We start from the raw sequence: 16,153 nt of genomic DNA on the forward strand, positions 1-16,153 counted from the left end.
TCTCGATAATTAATGCAGCTGTGCGTTATCACGGTATTTGATTGACGGGTCATTGATGACGAATGGTGATTGCCAAGATTCACGATTTTAATAAAGCTTGTGAGAGACTCAGATTGAACATATAAATTAATACATGTAACTTGAATATGTTGCGGCTTCTGATTATGCTCAGCCTGTTCAGAAGAGGATATTCAGCTGGTTAAGTTGTACAAACACTTTGTCCTTTATTGAGAAGAAAGTAATAAATTATAAACAAATGTACAAGCAGTTTGATGCCCCTCCTCCCCTCTCTGTTCATTACGTGAGGCAATAAATCATGCATATGGAAAGGTACACAGAAAAAAAGGTTCGATAAATACATGAATGTATAATTTAAGAAAACGGGGGGGGGGGAAATACATATAATCAAAACGCTAACTTTTCAACCGTGATACTCGTCTCACACACAGACATACGTGATTCATTGTGACGTTGTGAATGTATTGCATGTGTATTGTTTGGTACCCCTGGGAAGGACCATGTCTTATATAACCCAGATCTATTTATGTAATTGTGAGAATGAAAGCTGTCTATTCGTGCACTGCCGTGAAAATGCATAAGAGGGCGCTGTTTCACTGACAATTCTCTTCATGACTGCTTTTGCTCACCATCTTCTGCACTAGTACCTTGCTCAACTGGAATTGAATCTTCAAGTCCCGACATTAATATAAAAGAGCCTTTTGTTACAGTGACTCCTCCACAGGAAAAAAGACTTGCCAGAAGCAGTGAAAGAATGTTTTTTTTTCACCAGGAACATATAAAGACAGACTACAAATCACAAATAATTACATTCTCCACATTATAGAGAAGTTGACATACAATACTGTGATACATTCTCAAAAAAGCTGAAAAAACCTTTGGATCAAACATACCAGTTCCTTTATAACAAAACCGTTCAAATCCCTTTTCTTACAAAAAAATCAAAAGCCATAAGACAAAAGCGTTGTTTCTTATTCACGCCCGCCCTTTTTCTCCTTCCTATCCTCCATATCTTACTTCCTATTCTTGCACTAAAGCAGTTGCACTGTCTAATTGAACTCTGTGAAGTCCCTGCAGATGCCCCGTACTATGGGCTGCTGGAACTGCGCCAGGCCGGTGAACTCACGAGTGAAAAACACATGGCTCTCCTTGGGCTCGGATGCCATCGCCTTCAGATCTTCCATTGGAGCCCAAGCCACTCCAACCGTGAACACAGTGATCCCTGTGACAAAACAGGAAGTGCATGGTCAGGGTGACATCACACTTATTTACTTTCTAAATGCACTATATATCTTGTGATTAAGTAGGCCTACTTTTAAAACTCTTAAATGTTCAAGATTAGCTGTTTTCAACCTTTACATATGTAGGGACCCCCACCTACTCCCTCACCACCTCAGGGACCTTCACTATAAAAAATAAAGCTACATTTTGTTGATTACACTTTATACTAACTTTAAATAAGAACATTATCTTCTCAAAGGACCCCCTGGACCCTCAGGGACTTGAAGTCAAGATGAAATGTTAGTGTAAAAAGCGTACCATCTCTCTGGGCGGCCATTGCCGGCCCTCTCACATCATCGTAAGATTGTCCATCGGTGATGATGATGAGATACTTCCTGTTGGAGCTTGAGTGGGGTTTAAAGAGACTCCGCACAGCAAAGTTGATGGCGTCTCCAGTGGCCGTTCCTCCGCTCATGTATGGGATGTTCTGCAGGGCCCTCAGAGCATTATCTTTCGTGATGTGATCATTGAAGTTGAACTCCATCCTTTGGTCGTAGGTGAACTGGATGGCACCGATGCGAGATCCGATGTCGGAGATGTCAAAGTTGCGTGCGATGGAGACAAGAAGGTCCAGCACAAGCCGGAAATTCCCATCACCTACACTGCTGGAGCCATCGATCAGGAAGCCCAGGTTTACTGAGTTATAGCACGTCTTGCTGCAGAGCATCTGATCGATGGAGCAAAGTTTATGAGCTAGTGGCTTCACAAACTTGTTGGTGCCGAACCAGCTGGGCATGGTGAAAGTGAAGAACTCATTGTCCTTGCACACTGCCTGTGAGATACATGTCAGTATAAGTGGATTTTAGTAAACTCAAATGTTCCCATTGATGAATTTTTGTGTGTGTGTTTGTGTGTGTGTGTGAGAGAGAGAGGTTCATGAATTCACATGTTAAACATCTCACCTTTCTCATGAAGTCTTGATCGCTCACCAAGCCCATCTCCTCGGGAGAAGGTTTGGCCACAGACACAAAGAAGACGTTAATGCCAGACTCTCTGGCTAAAATTGCCGCCTCCTCCACATTATCAGAGGGCCACCCATCAACAAAAACCACAATGACCCGTGGGTAACCTCTCCGCACCCCAAAATCCGGATTGAAAAAGTTCCTCACCGTGTGCAGTATGGCCTTACCTGTGCAGAAGACAATAACTCAAGCCTGCCAAATTCTGCTCATTTCAGCTTAAGCATCGTCAATTATTTATTATTCCAACTAAAACCATTATGTAAGTGTCAGATTTTAAAGGAAGGAGTCCATTACAAGTTAATCTATATCAACAAAATCTGTGGAATGCTGTCAGTTATCAGACAAAATCAGATTGACTGTGAAAACAAAGGATAATGCATTTACAGTAATGTACTTACACCTGATAACTATGGGCCAAGGCAATCTGGATTTCAAGGGGTTTCAATGCCCAAATGTGAAAATTTTAGCACATTACATTGCTATGCCAGTAGGTGGCGACAAGTGACTGTCTCTTTGATTGGGTTATTGTTTAATTTATTCAACCAATTCTTTCAACAACACTTTAGGATGCACACTTCAGAATCTCACGGAAGTAATAGGTCATCCTGGTACTTGTTGCCTCCTCTTTTATGAGTTCTGTGAATTCAGACATACTTCACCTACTATATAGTAAGGAAGTATGCGATTTCGGATGCAGGTGTGGTCATTGAATCATTCACTCGATTCATTTAGGAACAAAACTGAGTGTTGCTTGGAGTTGGCTCTGCTGTGGCTTCGTTTGGAATTATTTTAGTTGACAGAGCAAAACTAGGCAAAGTAACTGAAAACATGGTCTAAAATGTAAGCCACTTAGTAGTAACTTCTTGTTCATTGAACTTTTGTATAAGAGCGACATCGGACAACATGATTGGAGAAGTCCGGTATACGTCACCCTCTCTGGTCTGTTGTTTAAATGGAATTTTAGTTTGTCTTATACTTTTCCAAAAAGGGTGGTATTGATTTGCTCTAGATTCCACCCAATCATTCGTATGAAATGTGTGTTGAAGGGCAAGTTAAAAACCTGTATTTGTATTGCCCCCAATGTACGGGATCTCTTTGATGGCAAAAGTCACATCTTTGGCTGTCGTATAGTTTGTCAAGTAGAATTCAGTTCGAGGTGTCTCGCTGAAAGAAAAACGTGAAATTTTAGGCTACTTATTGACAATGAAAGAAAAACCATAAATGTGATAAACACCTTGGATGTGCACAGATCACCTGGTTTGCACCACTCCTACATGAGGACCTGGTGTTCCGACCTTCAGCATGGTTGCAAGCTTACTGACAAAGTTCTTTTGCAAGATGAACCGCCGCTGTCCAATGTTGTAGCTGCTATCCAGCAGCAAAGCCATATCGACTGGGCAATCTGAAACAAGGTAGCATTTACAGTACTTGCATGTCATGGTACTTTGACAATTTAAAGTTAGAATAGTAAATCAGGCCATACAGACCTCTGTGTGCTGTTGTTGGAGGAGGCTTCTTCACAGGTTTTTTGACTGGTTTCTTGGCTGCAAGGGAGAAATAGGAATGCTCAGTGTAGACTACATATGTAAACTATCTCTAGTTAAAAACTTGTTACCTGCTCCAGACGCAACTGTGGCAGAACTGCTGGTTTGGCTGGACACTTCCAAAGGCAAGCTAATAGCTCCTGAGACAAAATAACAAAACATTTAACCTGACAAACCTTTATGAAGTCTAAAATGACTTGAGTTCATAATTTTATACACTATATTATTTATATACTCTAACTGATCTCAATTTTCCTAAAGTTCTGTCCTAGTTATACTTACTGAGAATAGGAGGCACGTCTTTTTGAAACCACAAAGTTGTATGTTTAAAAAAGTTAGTTCATCATGAACAATGTATTATGATATCATGATTACACTAATTCAGAATTACTGTTTTAATTCATTATTATAATAATATTAACACTATAATCCATTGTTATTAATATTATTCAAGTATTGTATTATATTATATTACATTATTCCGCAGAGTGCAATGAAGTGCTACATTGTCTGCATCTGTAAACAAATCTATACATTTGAAATCAAAACAGACAGGCATTTGTAATGGTGCAAATCGTAATTGTCTCCACTCACTGGCCACAGTGAAAGATGAACTCCATTGGGACAGCGACTGAGACTGGACACCATGAGCGTAAGAGCTGAGGTAGTTTGTCCTCCCTTGCAGTCCGTGAACCTCCACAGGTCCACCAGATAGACTTATGATCCCTCTGGATGACACAGACATTTTTTCCTTGCTATCGGAGTTTCTTACACGAGTCTATCAAGTCAGTATCTTTATCATTACTTCTGTGATTGTACCTGTGTATTGCTGCTCCACATATGCTGGAAATAGAAGCATATACTCCTGAACCAAACACTGACAGACTCCACAGAGTGCAGTTTGCTGGGCAGAGCACTAGCTGACGGGTGTCTGGTAGATCCACCGAGCGAGTTCCACAGCTAATTGGTTTTGGAACTAACCATGTATAACACAAGACATTATCCATAAAATGATTATTTTCTTGTCAAATAAAACAAACATATTAAACATTTTGAACTCAAAAAGTAAATGTATTTAAAAAGGTTTATTAGCTACTAATAAAATAAATCAATTCATTAATACAAACAATAAAGCAATACAAAAGTAATGTTGTGGAACTTAAAAAAAGAAAGAAGATATTTTCAAATTTAACTCCATTCTTTGCATTTAGTATGAAAAGAGTTGTGGGGAAAAGAATATGAAAAAGGAAGTCACTGACCATTTAATTCAGATCCAAAAGTGCAACGGCTCAAAGACAGAATACCTGTAAAAAAAGTGGGAAAAAATTATGATAATTCATAATTACATAGAAGAAGCGTTCAGTATCAGTCACTTTGAACAAATGTATCACCTACCTAATACATGAAGTACAGCAAACCACGTCGACATGGTTAATGAAGATATCTGTAAAGACAAAAGAACATTATATCAGACAACAATGAATAAACTTTTTTTTCTATAAAAAAATTACGAAAACTTCTAAGGCTTTTAAATCTTTATTCTTCCTTTTATCTGGGTGTGTAAAATTTATTTGGCACACAGAAGTGAAATCAGATATGATCCAGGAAAAATGTAATCTCCCCAGACACATCCATCACAAACAGCTCCTTTGGAACTGCATACTTCAGTTAATCCACTCACAGAATGAGGTAGAAGAAGAGAGAGAGAGACAGAATGGAGAAGAAAAAAAGATGCATATCTGGATTATTACAATTATCTCTATTAAAATGCATTAAACAGCCAAAAATCATCAACCACATATGAAGATTAAATCCAACTTACAGATATTGTGTAGGATGACGTTTCTTCAGCCTTAAAAGCTTTATAGAAAAGAAAAATTAAGTAATTCCGTTATGGATGATATTCCAGAGGTGTCTGGATATTGAGGAAAGAGCTAGTCCTTTAAATAATGTCCCCGAAAACCCCAATGATTCTCTGCTGACATCACAAGAGGCGGGCCTTACATCCAAACCACCTGAAAAGGACATTGTTTTAAATTCTCCTGCTTTTCAGCCATTTAGATCAAATATATGTACCAATAAAATAACTAAATGCTATAACTCAGTGTAACCATGTGGTTTACTGAGTAACGAAACAGAGAGCTACAAAGAGGAGAATAAAAAACACATGAACACATGTCATGATTAGGCCCTGACTGGGAGCCAAAACTTTACATTGAGGCTAATGGGGTGTAATTAACCTTGATTCAGTGCTATAAACACACAATCTCACCCCAAATGGTCCGAATGATAAGAATCGCAGTCTATTAAGAAGACCTGACCAAAGAATGGAGACTTATCAGCCAATAAATAAAAGCACAAGTAGTCGCGTGACAGATGCTTTTATCCCAAGTCCCTTTCAGAACACATATATTTGCTTCACTGTGGTTTTAAAAATTAACACACATCTTGAACATGGCTTATGCTGAAAAAACTGTCAATTGTTTTTATTTTCAATATACAGAGTATGTGAAAGGGCAATTGGGTGCATTAGCATGACACTGTCCTGTTTTCAAAGAGGTCTTTGTCTTCTCCTGGTAACTTTTATGTAATCATCCTTCATCAGCTCTACTGTGGACCATTTCCGAGGTTAATCCTGGCAGCAAACAGGAATATGATAGGTCCGTGTTTACTGTGGCGTCTCACAACTCATTGGCATTTACTTATTAAGTGCTGTGGAAGTTTGTAGGAGTACGTAGTGTGCGACAAGGTGCTTATTCAGTGCGACAGGTAAAAAACCTCTCAAGGAATGATACTCAATCATCTTAGAACAACTGCTCATTGTAACAACTGGGAACTGTCCCAATGTCTCAATTAATGAATATTTCACAGAACACAAAGTCCATGTCAGACTCAAGCGGCCTTTCAGGAGAACATTCTTGGGAAGGTCATGGTGGAAAACATTAAGTCTCTCAACCAGAGTGTGAACTTTCATATCAAGTAAAGCTTGGTTAGATAAACCATTCATGATTAAATTCCAGCGGTTTAAATCGCTTGTTGATGGTGTGCCAACATGAAACAAGAAGGGGTGGGCTGGTACTTTAGATTGTGGATAGTAAACAAAGACACAATCAGGTGGTATTATTAAATAATAAAACATAATATGTAAAAATTATTAATGTTATTAACATATTAACAAAATATAATAAATATGTGGTAGTATTTTAATTATTAAAAAATATACAATACCCAGCCCCAAAAAATAAAGTCGCTGTTTGGATTTAAATAGGCAAATGCTTAAGAGTCGATGATTAGATCATTATTGCAGTGATTATTATGTTTCTAGCATGTTTGGCAACAGTTCATCAAGAGGTGCACACTTTTTTGGTCAAGATCTTGTATTGACAATGCACGAGTCCAGCACTCTGTAAAGTCTACTCCAGCACATCCCAATGACTTTCAAGGAGTTTGAGCTCTGGGTTCAGAGGTGTCAAATCATGTGTGAAAATTATTCTTCATGCTCCCTCTCAACCATTCCTTTACAGTTTCTTGAGCAGCAAATCAGCATATTAGAATGATTTCTGAAGGATTAGAATGATTGTATGTGACACTGAAGACTGGAGTAATGATGCTGAAAATTCAGCTTTGAAATCAATTACATTTTTAAATATATCAAATAGGAAACTTATTTTAAATTGTAATAATATTTCACAATATTACTGTTTTTACTATATTTGTTGAGCATAAGAGACATTTTTGAAAAACATTTAAAGGGGTGGTATAATCCCCTTTTCACAAGATGTAAAATAAGTCTTTGATGTCCCCAGAGTAAAAGTGAAGTTTTAGCTCAAAACACCCCACAGATATTTTTATATAGCATGTTAAAATTGTCAATTTTTGAGGGTGAGCAAAAACGCACCGTTTTGTGTTTGTCCCTTTAAATGCAAATGAGCTACTGCTCCTGGCACAGGGGGCGGAGCTTCAACAGCTTGCACTCACACAGACATGCACTGAAAATGTCAAAAACCTTTAGACTTTTATGTTCAAACTGAATTTAGACAATGATGGAGAGACTCAAGAAGAAGTGACATGTAGAATCCAACAGGACATTTCTGAATGGTTAGTTGATAAATTTATGTAGTTTATGTGTAGTTATCTTCTAGCCATTGATTAGCATATTCTGTCTTGATAATCTATAAATCGTGTCCAGGGGGTGGGGTTTATGTAAATTTTAGGGTTAGTGATGTCACTAACCCGGGAGGAATATCATGTAGTCCCTACCAGCCGTTTGTAGTAGTCCTTAAAAAGTGATTTCTTTAAAAGCAAATATCTCCCTTTGCTTTGAACTTTGAGCATTGTAACTTTGCAGATGTTGTTTATGCTCAAACAGCAACATTACACACTAACTAAAGTTAAAAAGGGGAAATCATAATCAACCACCCCTTTAAAAAATCTTACAGAACCTAAACTTTTGAATGGCAATCTATTTGAGTGTATATGATCTACAAGGCATTACATTTCATAAAGAGATTAAAAAAGTGTTACCATATTTTTACATAAATGCATATAAATGTTAATGGTTACACTTTATTTTACAGTAGGTGTACTTACAGTGAACTTACCTAAGAAAGTACTGGGTAATATAAGGTAACTACATGGGTTAAGGTTAGGTTTAGGGGTAGGTTAAGGTTAATACCTAGTTATAACCCAGTTATTGTAATTACTATAAGTAGTACATAGTATGTACATGCGGAAGAGGACTGTAAGATAAAGTGCTACCATGTTAATATTAGATTTTGCTTGATTTTTCTAGTAGAATTTGCCAGGCTCAAAGGGAAAACAGTGTGTTCTTTTATGTAATAGAACAGGTTTAGTGTTAAGCAGGTGATGATTTCCTGTGACTTGTTATTACAGTTTGTTCCCATTGGGGCAGCTGATGGTCATATGGAAAAGTTGGCTTGACTCCTCAGGCTTTGTGCAGTCAGATGAAAAATGCTGAATTAAAGCAAAGTGACACACATGTTTCTTCCCAGGCCAGCATTGCGCTGTCACGTTTCACACCATGTGAGACTTCATGGGAGATCCACAGCATTCGTCCAAGAATGCATAGACTACCACTCCACTCCCTATAAATAGTAGTAGCCGTCTAATACTTCGATGGATGTCTCATTTAGGCGACCGTCTTCACCTACACAAATATTAGCCTTGGCTAATGCTGTGTAGACTTGAGCCCAGATTTGTCTGCTGAAAAGAGAAATTTATTTTCCCAAAATAAATAATAATAATAAAAAAGTTTTCATTCTCTATGTTGGAAACATTAACCAGAAAATACAAAATATCACGATTAATATAAGAGAATATATATATTAGGTTTCTTGGAGATTTTGGACATTGTGAATACACCACAGAAAAAGTGATAGTTTCCAAATGTGGGCAGAATAAAGATTTGCAGCAGTTAAAAAATGATAGAAAAAAATAGCTTGAGTTTTGAGTTTGTTGAGTTTTGAGTTAGTTTTTAGACATTTCATCTGAGTGATTTTATGTTTTTGCACTTAGTAGGGTCATTTAGGGAGACCTCCTATACTAATACCTTATGTACTTTTCACTCTCCATTAGAGCTAATGGACGTCTAGTTCTAGTAAATGTCAATGTGTCATACAGTATATTGTCAAAAGCTTGACAGTGAATGGCAGTAGCTTTTGCAATATGTTTTAGCCTACCATTCAAAAGTTTGGGTAGGGATTTTTTTTTTTTAAAGAAATTCATACTTTTATTCAGCAAAGACACATTAAATTGATCAAAGGTTTACCATCACAGCAATAAATTTGATTCTAAAAGAATATTAAAATGGAAAAAAGCTATTTTAAATTGTAATAATATTTCACAATATTACTGTCTTTTGATCAGCGTTGGTTTGCATAAGAGACTTATTCACACAAAAAATATTTTTTTTAGGTAGGTAGTGAACATTTGACATCTTCTCATCTCTTAGCAGATGCATGACTTTCTTTGAATTTTTCATGAATTTCCTTCCAGTCTTAACAATTATACACCACACTGATAACATTTTCCAGAATTCAATATCTTTTCAAACTGTATAGTAGTCCTGCACCAACATAAGCCTATGGGTCTGCGCCAAAAAAATCTCATTGCATAACGGACCTACTTTAACCCCCGGCACCACTAATTTGAGAGAACATTCACCACAACACCATACACACTAAGATCTTCTTATTTTGTGACCACCATGTGAGACTAATTCTCTCTGCAATCATTTGAAGAGGTGACATGCATGAGTAGAGAAAGTTCGAGTGCTGTGAACGGGGCAGGAGGGAGACATTTCCCACAACCGTAAGATCAGGCCACTGAGGTGTTAGTCATGTCTTTGAGATAAATCCTTGCTCATAGCAAATTACCACTTGCTCCAAACCTCTGATACAGCGTTTCCCACATACACGGTGTACAAAACACTTTGGTCTGCTTTTTACCTGTATTATAAACAAAAAATATATATAATAATAATAATCATATTAAAGCATGTTATTTATTGCATAAATTGAATTCATCCTGTTCAGCCCCTCACTTGACAATTATAAACTGATTATCTGTGTACTATTTTTCTGTTCTTTGCCAGGTTCTAATTTCTTTGTGACCTATGAGGTCATAGTTGTTTTCTTTTAATCTGTTTGTTCTGAAACCAGTTATTGACCTTGTCTGTTCTTGGAATTACGACTCTGGATTGTTTGACTCTTCCCGCTGCTCTGTTTGGACTCAAGCTTTCGCTGTTCCTCTGACTACGAGCATGCCTGCTGCTTTTGAATTATGTGCCTGGATAATATAAATAAAGCACCATTACCTGACTGTTCTGTTCATTCTGCGCTTGAGTAATTCGTACTCAGTCCTGACATTACAGTCTGGTCAAACATGGACTCATTTGAGGACAGGGACAGGAGGTCTTACTCGGCAATCACCAGGCTTAATTTGTGAATCCTCCTGCTCTTTATCATCCAGCCCATCATCCTAGAGCTTCTCACCACGATTCCTTCTAGTGCTTTTGTTTGTAACAGACTTAGGCCAGTAAGAGATGTGTATGTAAACCTCACTCTCCTGATCTGAAGAGGCACTAGCGACTGACGCTAGAGGCTGCAGTCTTTAGCGTCCTTGTTAGTGCGCCCGCTCTCACATCGGAGACGCCAGTTCGAATCCCGCTTGGAGTGGGTCGAGTAGGACCGGTGACATTGGTGCCGTGATCCAGATGGGAGTGAGGTTAGCGGGGTGAGTGTAACAGACGTAGGCCAGTAAAAGCTGCGAGTCTAAACCTCACTAGAGGCTGCAGTCTTTAGCGTCCTTTATAGTGCGTCCGTCTCCCATGCTGGAGACCCCAGTTCGAATCCCGCTCGGAGCAGGTCAGGTAGGACCGGGGACACTTTGTTGATTATAATGAGGTTTAAACCTCACCACTGATTACGACCCATCATGTTTGACCGGATGGGAGAATGAAGATGGAGATAAATTAGAAGTGGAGACCTGGGTTATTATATTAACTTAAACTAAAACTAAAATGAAACATGATTTAATTTAGTTTTGTGTACTACCATATCTGAAACTAAAACTGAACTAAAATTAATAAAACTATATACTATAAAACTAACAAAAATGACAAAATCACTTACTAAAATTTTAACAAAGTATATGTTAATAAAACCTATCATCTCAATGAGATATTCATGATTTGTTGCTCATCTTTAATGGGCTTTCAGTGCCATTAACCAAAATTTCAAACTTTGATTTGCTAACCCTAACCTAACCCTTGTGAAATATATATATATATATATATATATATATATATATATATAGTTATGTTAATTATGTATGTAATGTTTTTATGTATGTAATATTATTAATTTAATATTACTTAAATTATATATATGCTATATAATTCTGAATTTAAAATTAGGAAAGCTGTAGGGTGGTTGGAGCCATTTTATTTGCATATTGTCTTTATTTTATTTTATCCTGTTTTTGGTTAGCGAGAGAGATATTTTCTTATTCATCAAAATTTTGATTCTTTTCCCTCTTTATTATTTTGGCCTTTCCTCTTCCAGGCATATTTTATACCTTACCTAATATTTTTACTTTATTCCTTACCTAATTAGTGTGTGTTTGATGTGCTTGGACGAGAGAAGGGATCACCAGCAACCTATTTCTCACTCCTCCCTAACCCTAAACTGGGGAGGATGTAATACAGACTTACCATTAAATGTGTGTCAACACTTCACAAACCAGAGAGACAGGGATGAAGCGAATAGGCCCATTAACCTCAATTTTATTGGATTCACACAATGACCTCACGTTCAACATGAAGCATTTGTACAAATGACTCGCTAGTAGCCTGGAGTGTCCTAATCTGTTTGTATTTGTTGTGAAATTAAGATAATACATAAAGTGAATGTACTTTAGCATCATAATATTATTATCATCATCCTCATCATCTTATATAAACATTCAGAGCACATAAACTAACATAAGAAAGACAGCTAAAGTCTTCCAGAGTCGCTGGGTTTCCTCATTAATCTATAAGGACTGACACTCCTATGTGACTCTGTTAAAGGGCTACGCTGGCGTTCTGATTGAGGAGGGCTCTCTGCCGTCCCCTCTGGGCTTGCCTTATGGTCCATCTCTACCGGCTCATCCTCCCTAAAGCAGTCCACATCAAGCTGCACATCACCAGGCCGGGCCAATGGCACAGGAGGGGTGTGCCTGTGCGCTGATGTGGGTCTGAGACAGTAAAACAGAGCCTGCAAGTCCTTCCGGAACTTAGAGCTCATGCCAATGTAGATAAACGGATTGTAGAAACTTGCTGACTTGGCGAAGAGGCTTGCCAGGATGCCGTTGAGTGGGGGTACTTGGTAACCCCAGGCAGACCACATGGAAATGACTGCGTACGGGGACCAGGCCAACAGGAAGGCCGCACACACAATGAGGGAAACCTGGAGCGAGAAACACAGTACGACACATGCGTGAATATGAAGCTGAGGGCAATAGTTATTTGTTAGATGATAAGTGAAATTTATGGGCCAGTTGTTTTACCCGTGTGATGCTGCGTTCAATCTTTTTCTGCCTCACGCTAACATCTCCTCCTCTACTGAACTTGTGGCTGGAGTTGACCGTGCGGATGATGGACACATACGTGAAAACTATAATGAACAGCGGCACGAAGAAGTTGAAGAAGAAAATGCTGATGACGTAGAGCTTGAACGGAACGGAGTACAGCGCTCGTGTCCAGTCGATTTCACATGTCCCATACCCGCGAGCTGCAGAAGAAATGAAATCTCAATTTCAAATTTTTAAGATGGTAAACATCCTTGTTACAGTCCTACCTCTGTAACTGCCCCAGCCCAGCAGCGGAGCTCCAGCCCAGAACAGAGAGAACAGCCAGACCGCAGTTATGACCAAGCAGATATTACACTTGTTGACCTGATGAGCTGAAGAACATGGCAGAAACACTCACATCAGCACAGCCCTCAGCGTAATCGTGCTGATTTATCTAGCATTTGTGCAGCCAAGGATAAATCGCTTCTACAAATGGAAAAATAACAGTCCTAGATATATCAAAGATTCAAGTTCAGAAGTTTTTAGGTTCAACCACTTGTTGTTTAATAAAAGACGAAACAAACAGAACTTGCCGGTATTCATTGTGTCCTACTGTAGATCATTTTGTCTCCCAAACAGAATGATTTCCTTGTAAAAAAAATAAAATTTATTCTGATAATTTATAATAAAAGTTAAATTTTTATTTTATTGATGATTATTATTATAATAATAATTTATTAAAATGGTCAGTCTTTAGAAAGCAGAATTAAACCAACACCCTCAAATTTGCTAAACATTATTATTTATAAATGTCTTGAATATAAATGGTGTAAGAAAAAATGATGTGGACGTTGAAGATCTCAAAAATGAAGTTTATTACAGCATAGCAGTGGCAAGGTACACAAAGCACCTTGGGTTCACCGGCGTCAGAATGAACCCAGAACATCCAAATCTCAAACCTTTTATACTGTTACAGTTTACAACTCTTAATGTAAATGAAGTTGCTCTTATTGTAACAGCTGTGGTCTGTATGTAGTGAAGTTGAGACACCCCATTGTCTGAGAAGATTCTCTGTGTCCCACACCCATTCCCATTCTACAATTGATTACCATTTGTTCAGGATGTGACCAACCCAAATGGTCAACTCTTAATGTAAATGAAATCAGAACAGCAAAAGGTTTAGGTGATACAATCTATCTGAAGTGATCACATCTTTGATCTTCTGTTAAAACAGAACGGTCAAATGTTTAAGGTGACAAGCTATTTGAAGTCCCTGTAATCAAGATGGTTGTTGGTTGCCCTCTGTGATACCATTTACATATTACTGAGATTGAATGTAATTGTCTCTATATGATAATTAAACTCTTTTAAGTGAAGGAACATTTTGATATATATATATATATATATAGGAGTGGAAGTTGTTGGGAACAGACCATAATTTCTTATAATGGCATTTTAAAATTTGGGTTAATGTTTTTAATTTATATATTAGAAAACTACTTTTTCCCCCTAATTTATTTCTTCACAGACCCCCTAGCACCCACTTGCAACTCCTGAACATCAGTTTAAAAGCTAGAATTTTTACTTATGCAAGACCACTTCCTTTCCTAACCTCTCTAAGAGTAATGTATGCAGCTATTTGTAGCCTAATAGTCAATAATACTATGAGAATGTGAAATAACCGATTCGGCAAATCGATTTAACGTAATTGCAGAACATCTTTCAATGACTCCACTGCATGAGCACCTGGACTAAATACTGGATAGCAGCCATACAAAGGTATAATAACCCAGTAGGTTTGGCCAAGATAGAGCATACCATGCTGAGGGTGGCAACCTTTGATGTAGCGGATGACACTGATGGCTGTCAGTGTGTTGATGCTGACGAGTCCGAAGAGCAGGATTAGGAATCCATCCACCTGGCCAAGACACAATATCTTATACATTGCAAGCAGGTCTGGCATTCTGAGGCAGTAATCGCTCTTACTTGTCTCATCACCCACTAACCAGGCCCTGGGGAACAAGCCAGCTAGATTAGGGGATAAAGGGACACATGCCTGTGTACTTGGAACAACTACAAATGATTCCTCTCTTCAGCCCCTCCTGCCTCATAACACCACCTGCCAGAGTGCAGCTCTCACACCAGATATTGTGTGATGTCCTCTAAGAGCATTCAGTGACGTGAACTGAAGGGAATCATGCTGAAAGGCACCTGATCATTTGAACTTTGTACCTGAATTCATCAGGAGGATCTCAAATAAAATCATTAACTCCAAACATTTATGACTTTCTTTTCTCTGTAGAACATAAAAGAAGATATTTTGAAGAATGTTTTTGTCCATACAATGATAGCCAGTGTGGTTCAAAACAACAGTGGACCCCTTTAACTTTCACAGGCTTTTTTCAAAATATCTTCTTTTATGTTCCACTGATTAAAGAAAGTCATACAAGTTTTAAGTGGCATGAGAGTGAGAATCAACCCCTTACCTTGCAAGTCCAAAATGTCTTTATAAGATAGCCTTCATCTCTGAACACATCAAAAACTTCAAGGATTCCTCGAGAATATCCAAAAATAGCAATGCTGGCGTCAGAAATGGCAAGGTTTAGAGTTAAGATATCCTGTGGTTCGAGAGACTTTCTTTGCTTAGTTAAAAGTAATATTACAACCCCATTTCCAATCCAAGAGAGCCATCCTATCAAAGAAAAAAATATAAAATTCACCTATTGTTTATTCTCACAAGACATTTGGATGTAGTGAAGCTCAAGAAGAAACAAACCATATTCAGGTACAGAGAATACAAAACAATTACCTAGTATTACCAAATAGACACCAATAGTGGTTTCTCCTCCATTCGACACTCTGTAGACTGTGACATTTGAGGGAAGAACATTGTGGATGTCCATCTTCCATGAAAACCATTAGGTTGGACTCATCTCAGGGTGACGTTTGCTATGGTTGACGGTATTTCTCTCTTCACTGGTGGAAGTTCAGCAGACACACACAGGCCACCCGGACTAGACCAAATGCCCTGGATCTACACTTGAGCACACATTTGAACTGTAACAGAGGACCTATGTTGATCAAGACTAGGTGTAATCTCCTGGGTGTAATCTTGTTAAAGACTTTAGAGACTGAGGTTTTTGGGACAGTTCTTGTCAGTCACCAGACCACTTAAGGCATTTGGCCTCAGCTCTTGAACTCACCCGATGTCAATAAGCCCGTAATGAGGATATCTACATCTCCTTTTGATGACCCAAAGTGGATTCAAACAAAGAA

At 38.1% G+C, this 16,153-nt stretch overlaps 2 protein-coding genes across 2 annotated transcripts; both read right to left on the reverse strand.

Moving 5' to 3' along the window:
* Positions 1 to 199: 199 nt before the first annotated feature.
* coch (coagulation factor C homolog, cochlin (Limulus polyphemus)) lies at positions 200 to 5,742 on the reverse strand. The gene is made up of 12 exons (XM_084097224.1): positions 5,628 to 5,742; positions 5,201 to 5,249; positions 5,065 to 5,109; positions 4,625 to 4,781; positions 4,400 to 4,533; positions 3,877 to 3,945; positions 3,749 to 3,805; positions 3,516 to 3,663; positions 3,322 to 3,425; positions 2,202 to 2,428; positions 1,558 to 2,071; positions 200 to 1,240 (listed from the first exon to the last, which is right to left on the reverse strand). Exons 2-12 carry the CDS (start codon positions 5,232 to 5,234, stop codon positions 1,068 to 1,070), a joined length of 1,662 nt encoding a protein of 553 aa, XP_083953350.1. The 5' UTR covers positions 5,235 to 5,249; positions 5,628 to 5,742; the 3' UTR covers positions 200 to 1,067.
* Positions 5,743 to 12,081: 6,339 nt separating this feature from the next.
* On the reverse strand, positions 12,082 to 15,938 carry opn6b (opsin 6, group member b). Its single transcript, XM_084097406.1, has 6 exons — positions 15,687 to 15,938; positions 15,364 to 15,569; positions 14,696 to 14,795; positions 13,165 to 13,269; positions 12,875 to 13,098; positions 12,082 to 12,774 (listed from the first exon to the last, which is right to left on the reverse strand). Exons 1-6 carry the CDS (start codon positions 15,778 to 15,780, stop codon positions 12,322 to 12,324), a joined length of 1,182 nt encoding a protein of 393 aa, XP_083953532.1. The 5' UTR covers positions 15,781 to 15,938; the 3' UTR covers positions 12,082 to 12,321.
* Positions 15,939 to 16,153: the final 215 nt, after the last annotated feature.

Source organism: Abramis brama, assembly GCF_963993115.1.
Source record: "Abramis brama genome assembly, chromosome: 21".
Lineage (NCBI taxonomy): Eukaryota > Metazoa > Chordata > Actinopteri > Cypriniformes > Leuciscidae > Abramis > Abramis brama.

Bases quoted from the DNA above. Each gene is read 5' to 3' on its own strand.
- coch (XM_084097224.1), bottom strand. From the start codon at position 5,234: ATGTCGACGTGGTTTGCTGTACTTCATGTATTAG. The intron at 3,946-4,399 runs GTGAGTGGAGAC...ATTTTGTCTCAG, and splicing joins TTCATCTTTCACTGTGGCCA to GAGCTATTAGCTTGCCTTTG. The intron at 3,664-3,748 runs GTCTGTATGGCC...ACCTTGTTTCAG, and splicing joins TCCAACAACAGCACACAGAG to ATTGCCCAGTCGATATGGCT.
- opn6b (XM_084097406.1), bottom strand. From the start codon at position 15,780: ATGGACATCCACAATGTTCTTCCCTCAAATGTCACAGTCTACAGAGTG. The intron at 14,796-15,363 runs GTAAGGGGTTGA...TGTCTTGGCCAG, and splicing joins AGACATTTTGGACTTGCAAG to GTGGATGGATTCCTAATCCT. The intron at 13,270-14,695 runs GTATGCTCTATC...CATGTTCTTCAG, and splicing joins AGGTTGCCACCCTCAGCATG to CTCATCAGGTCAACAAGTGT.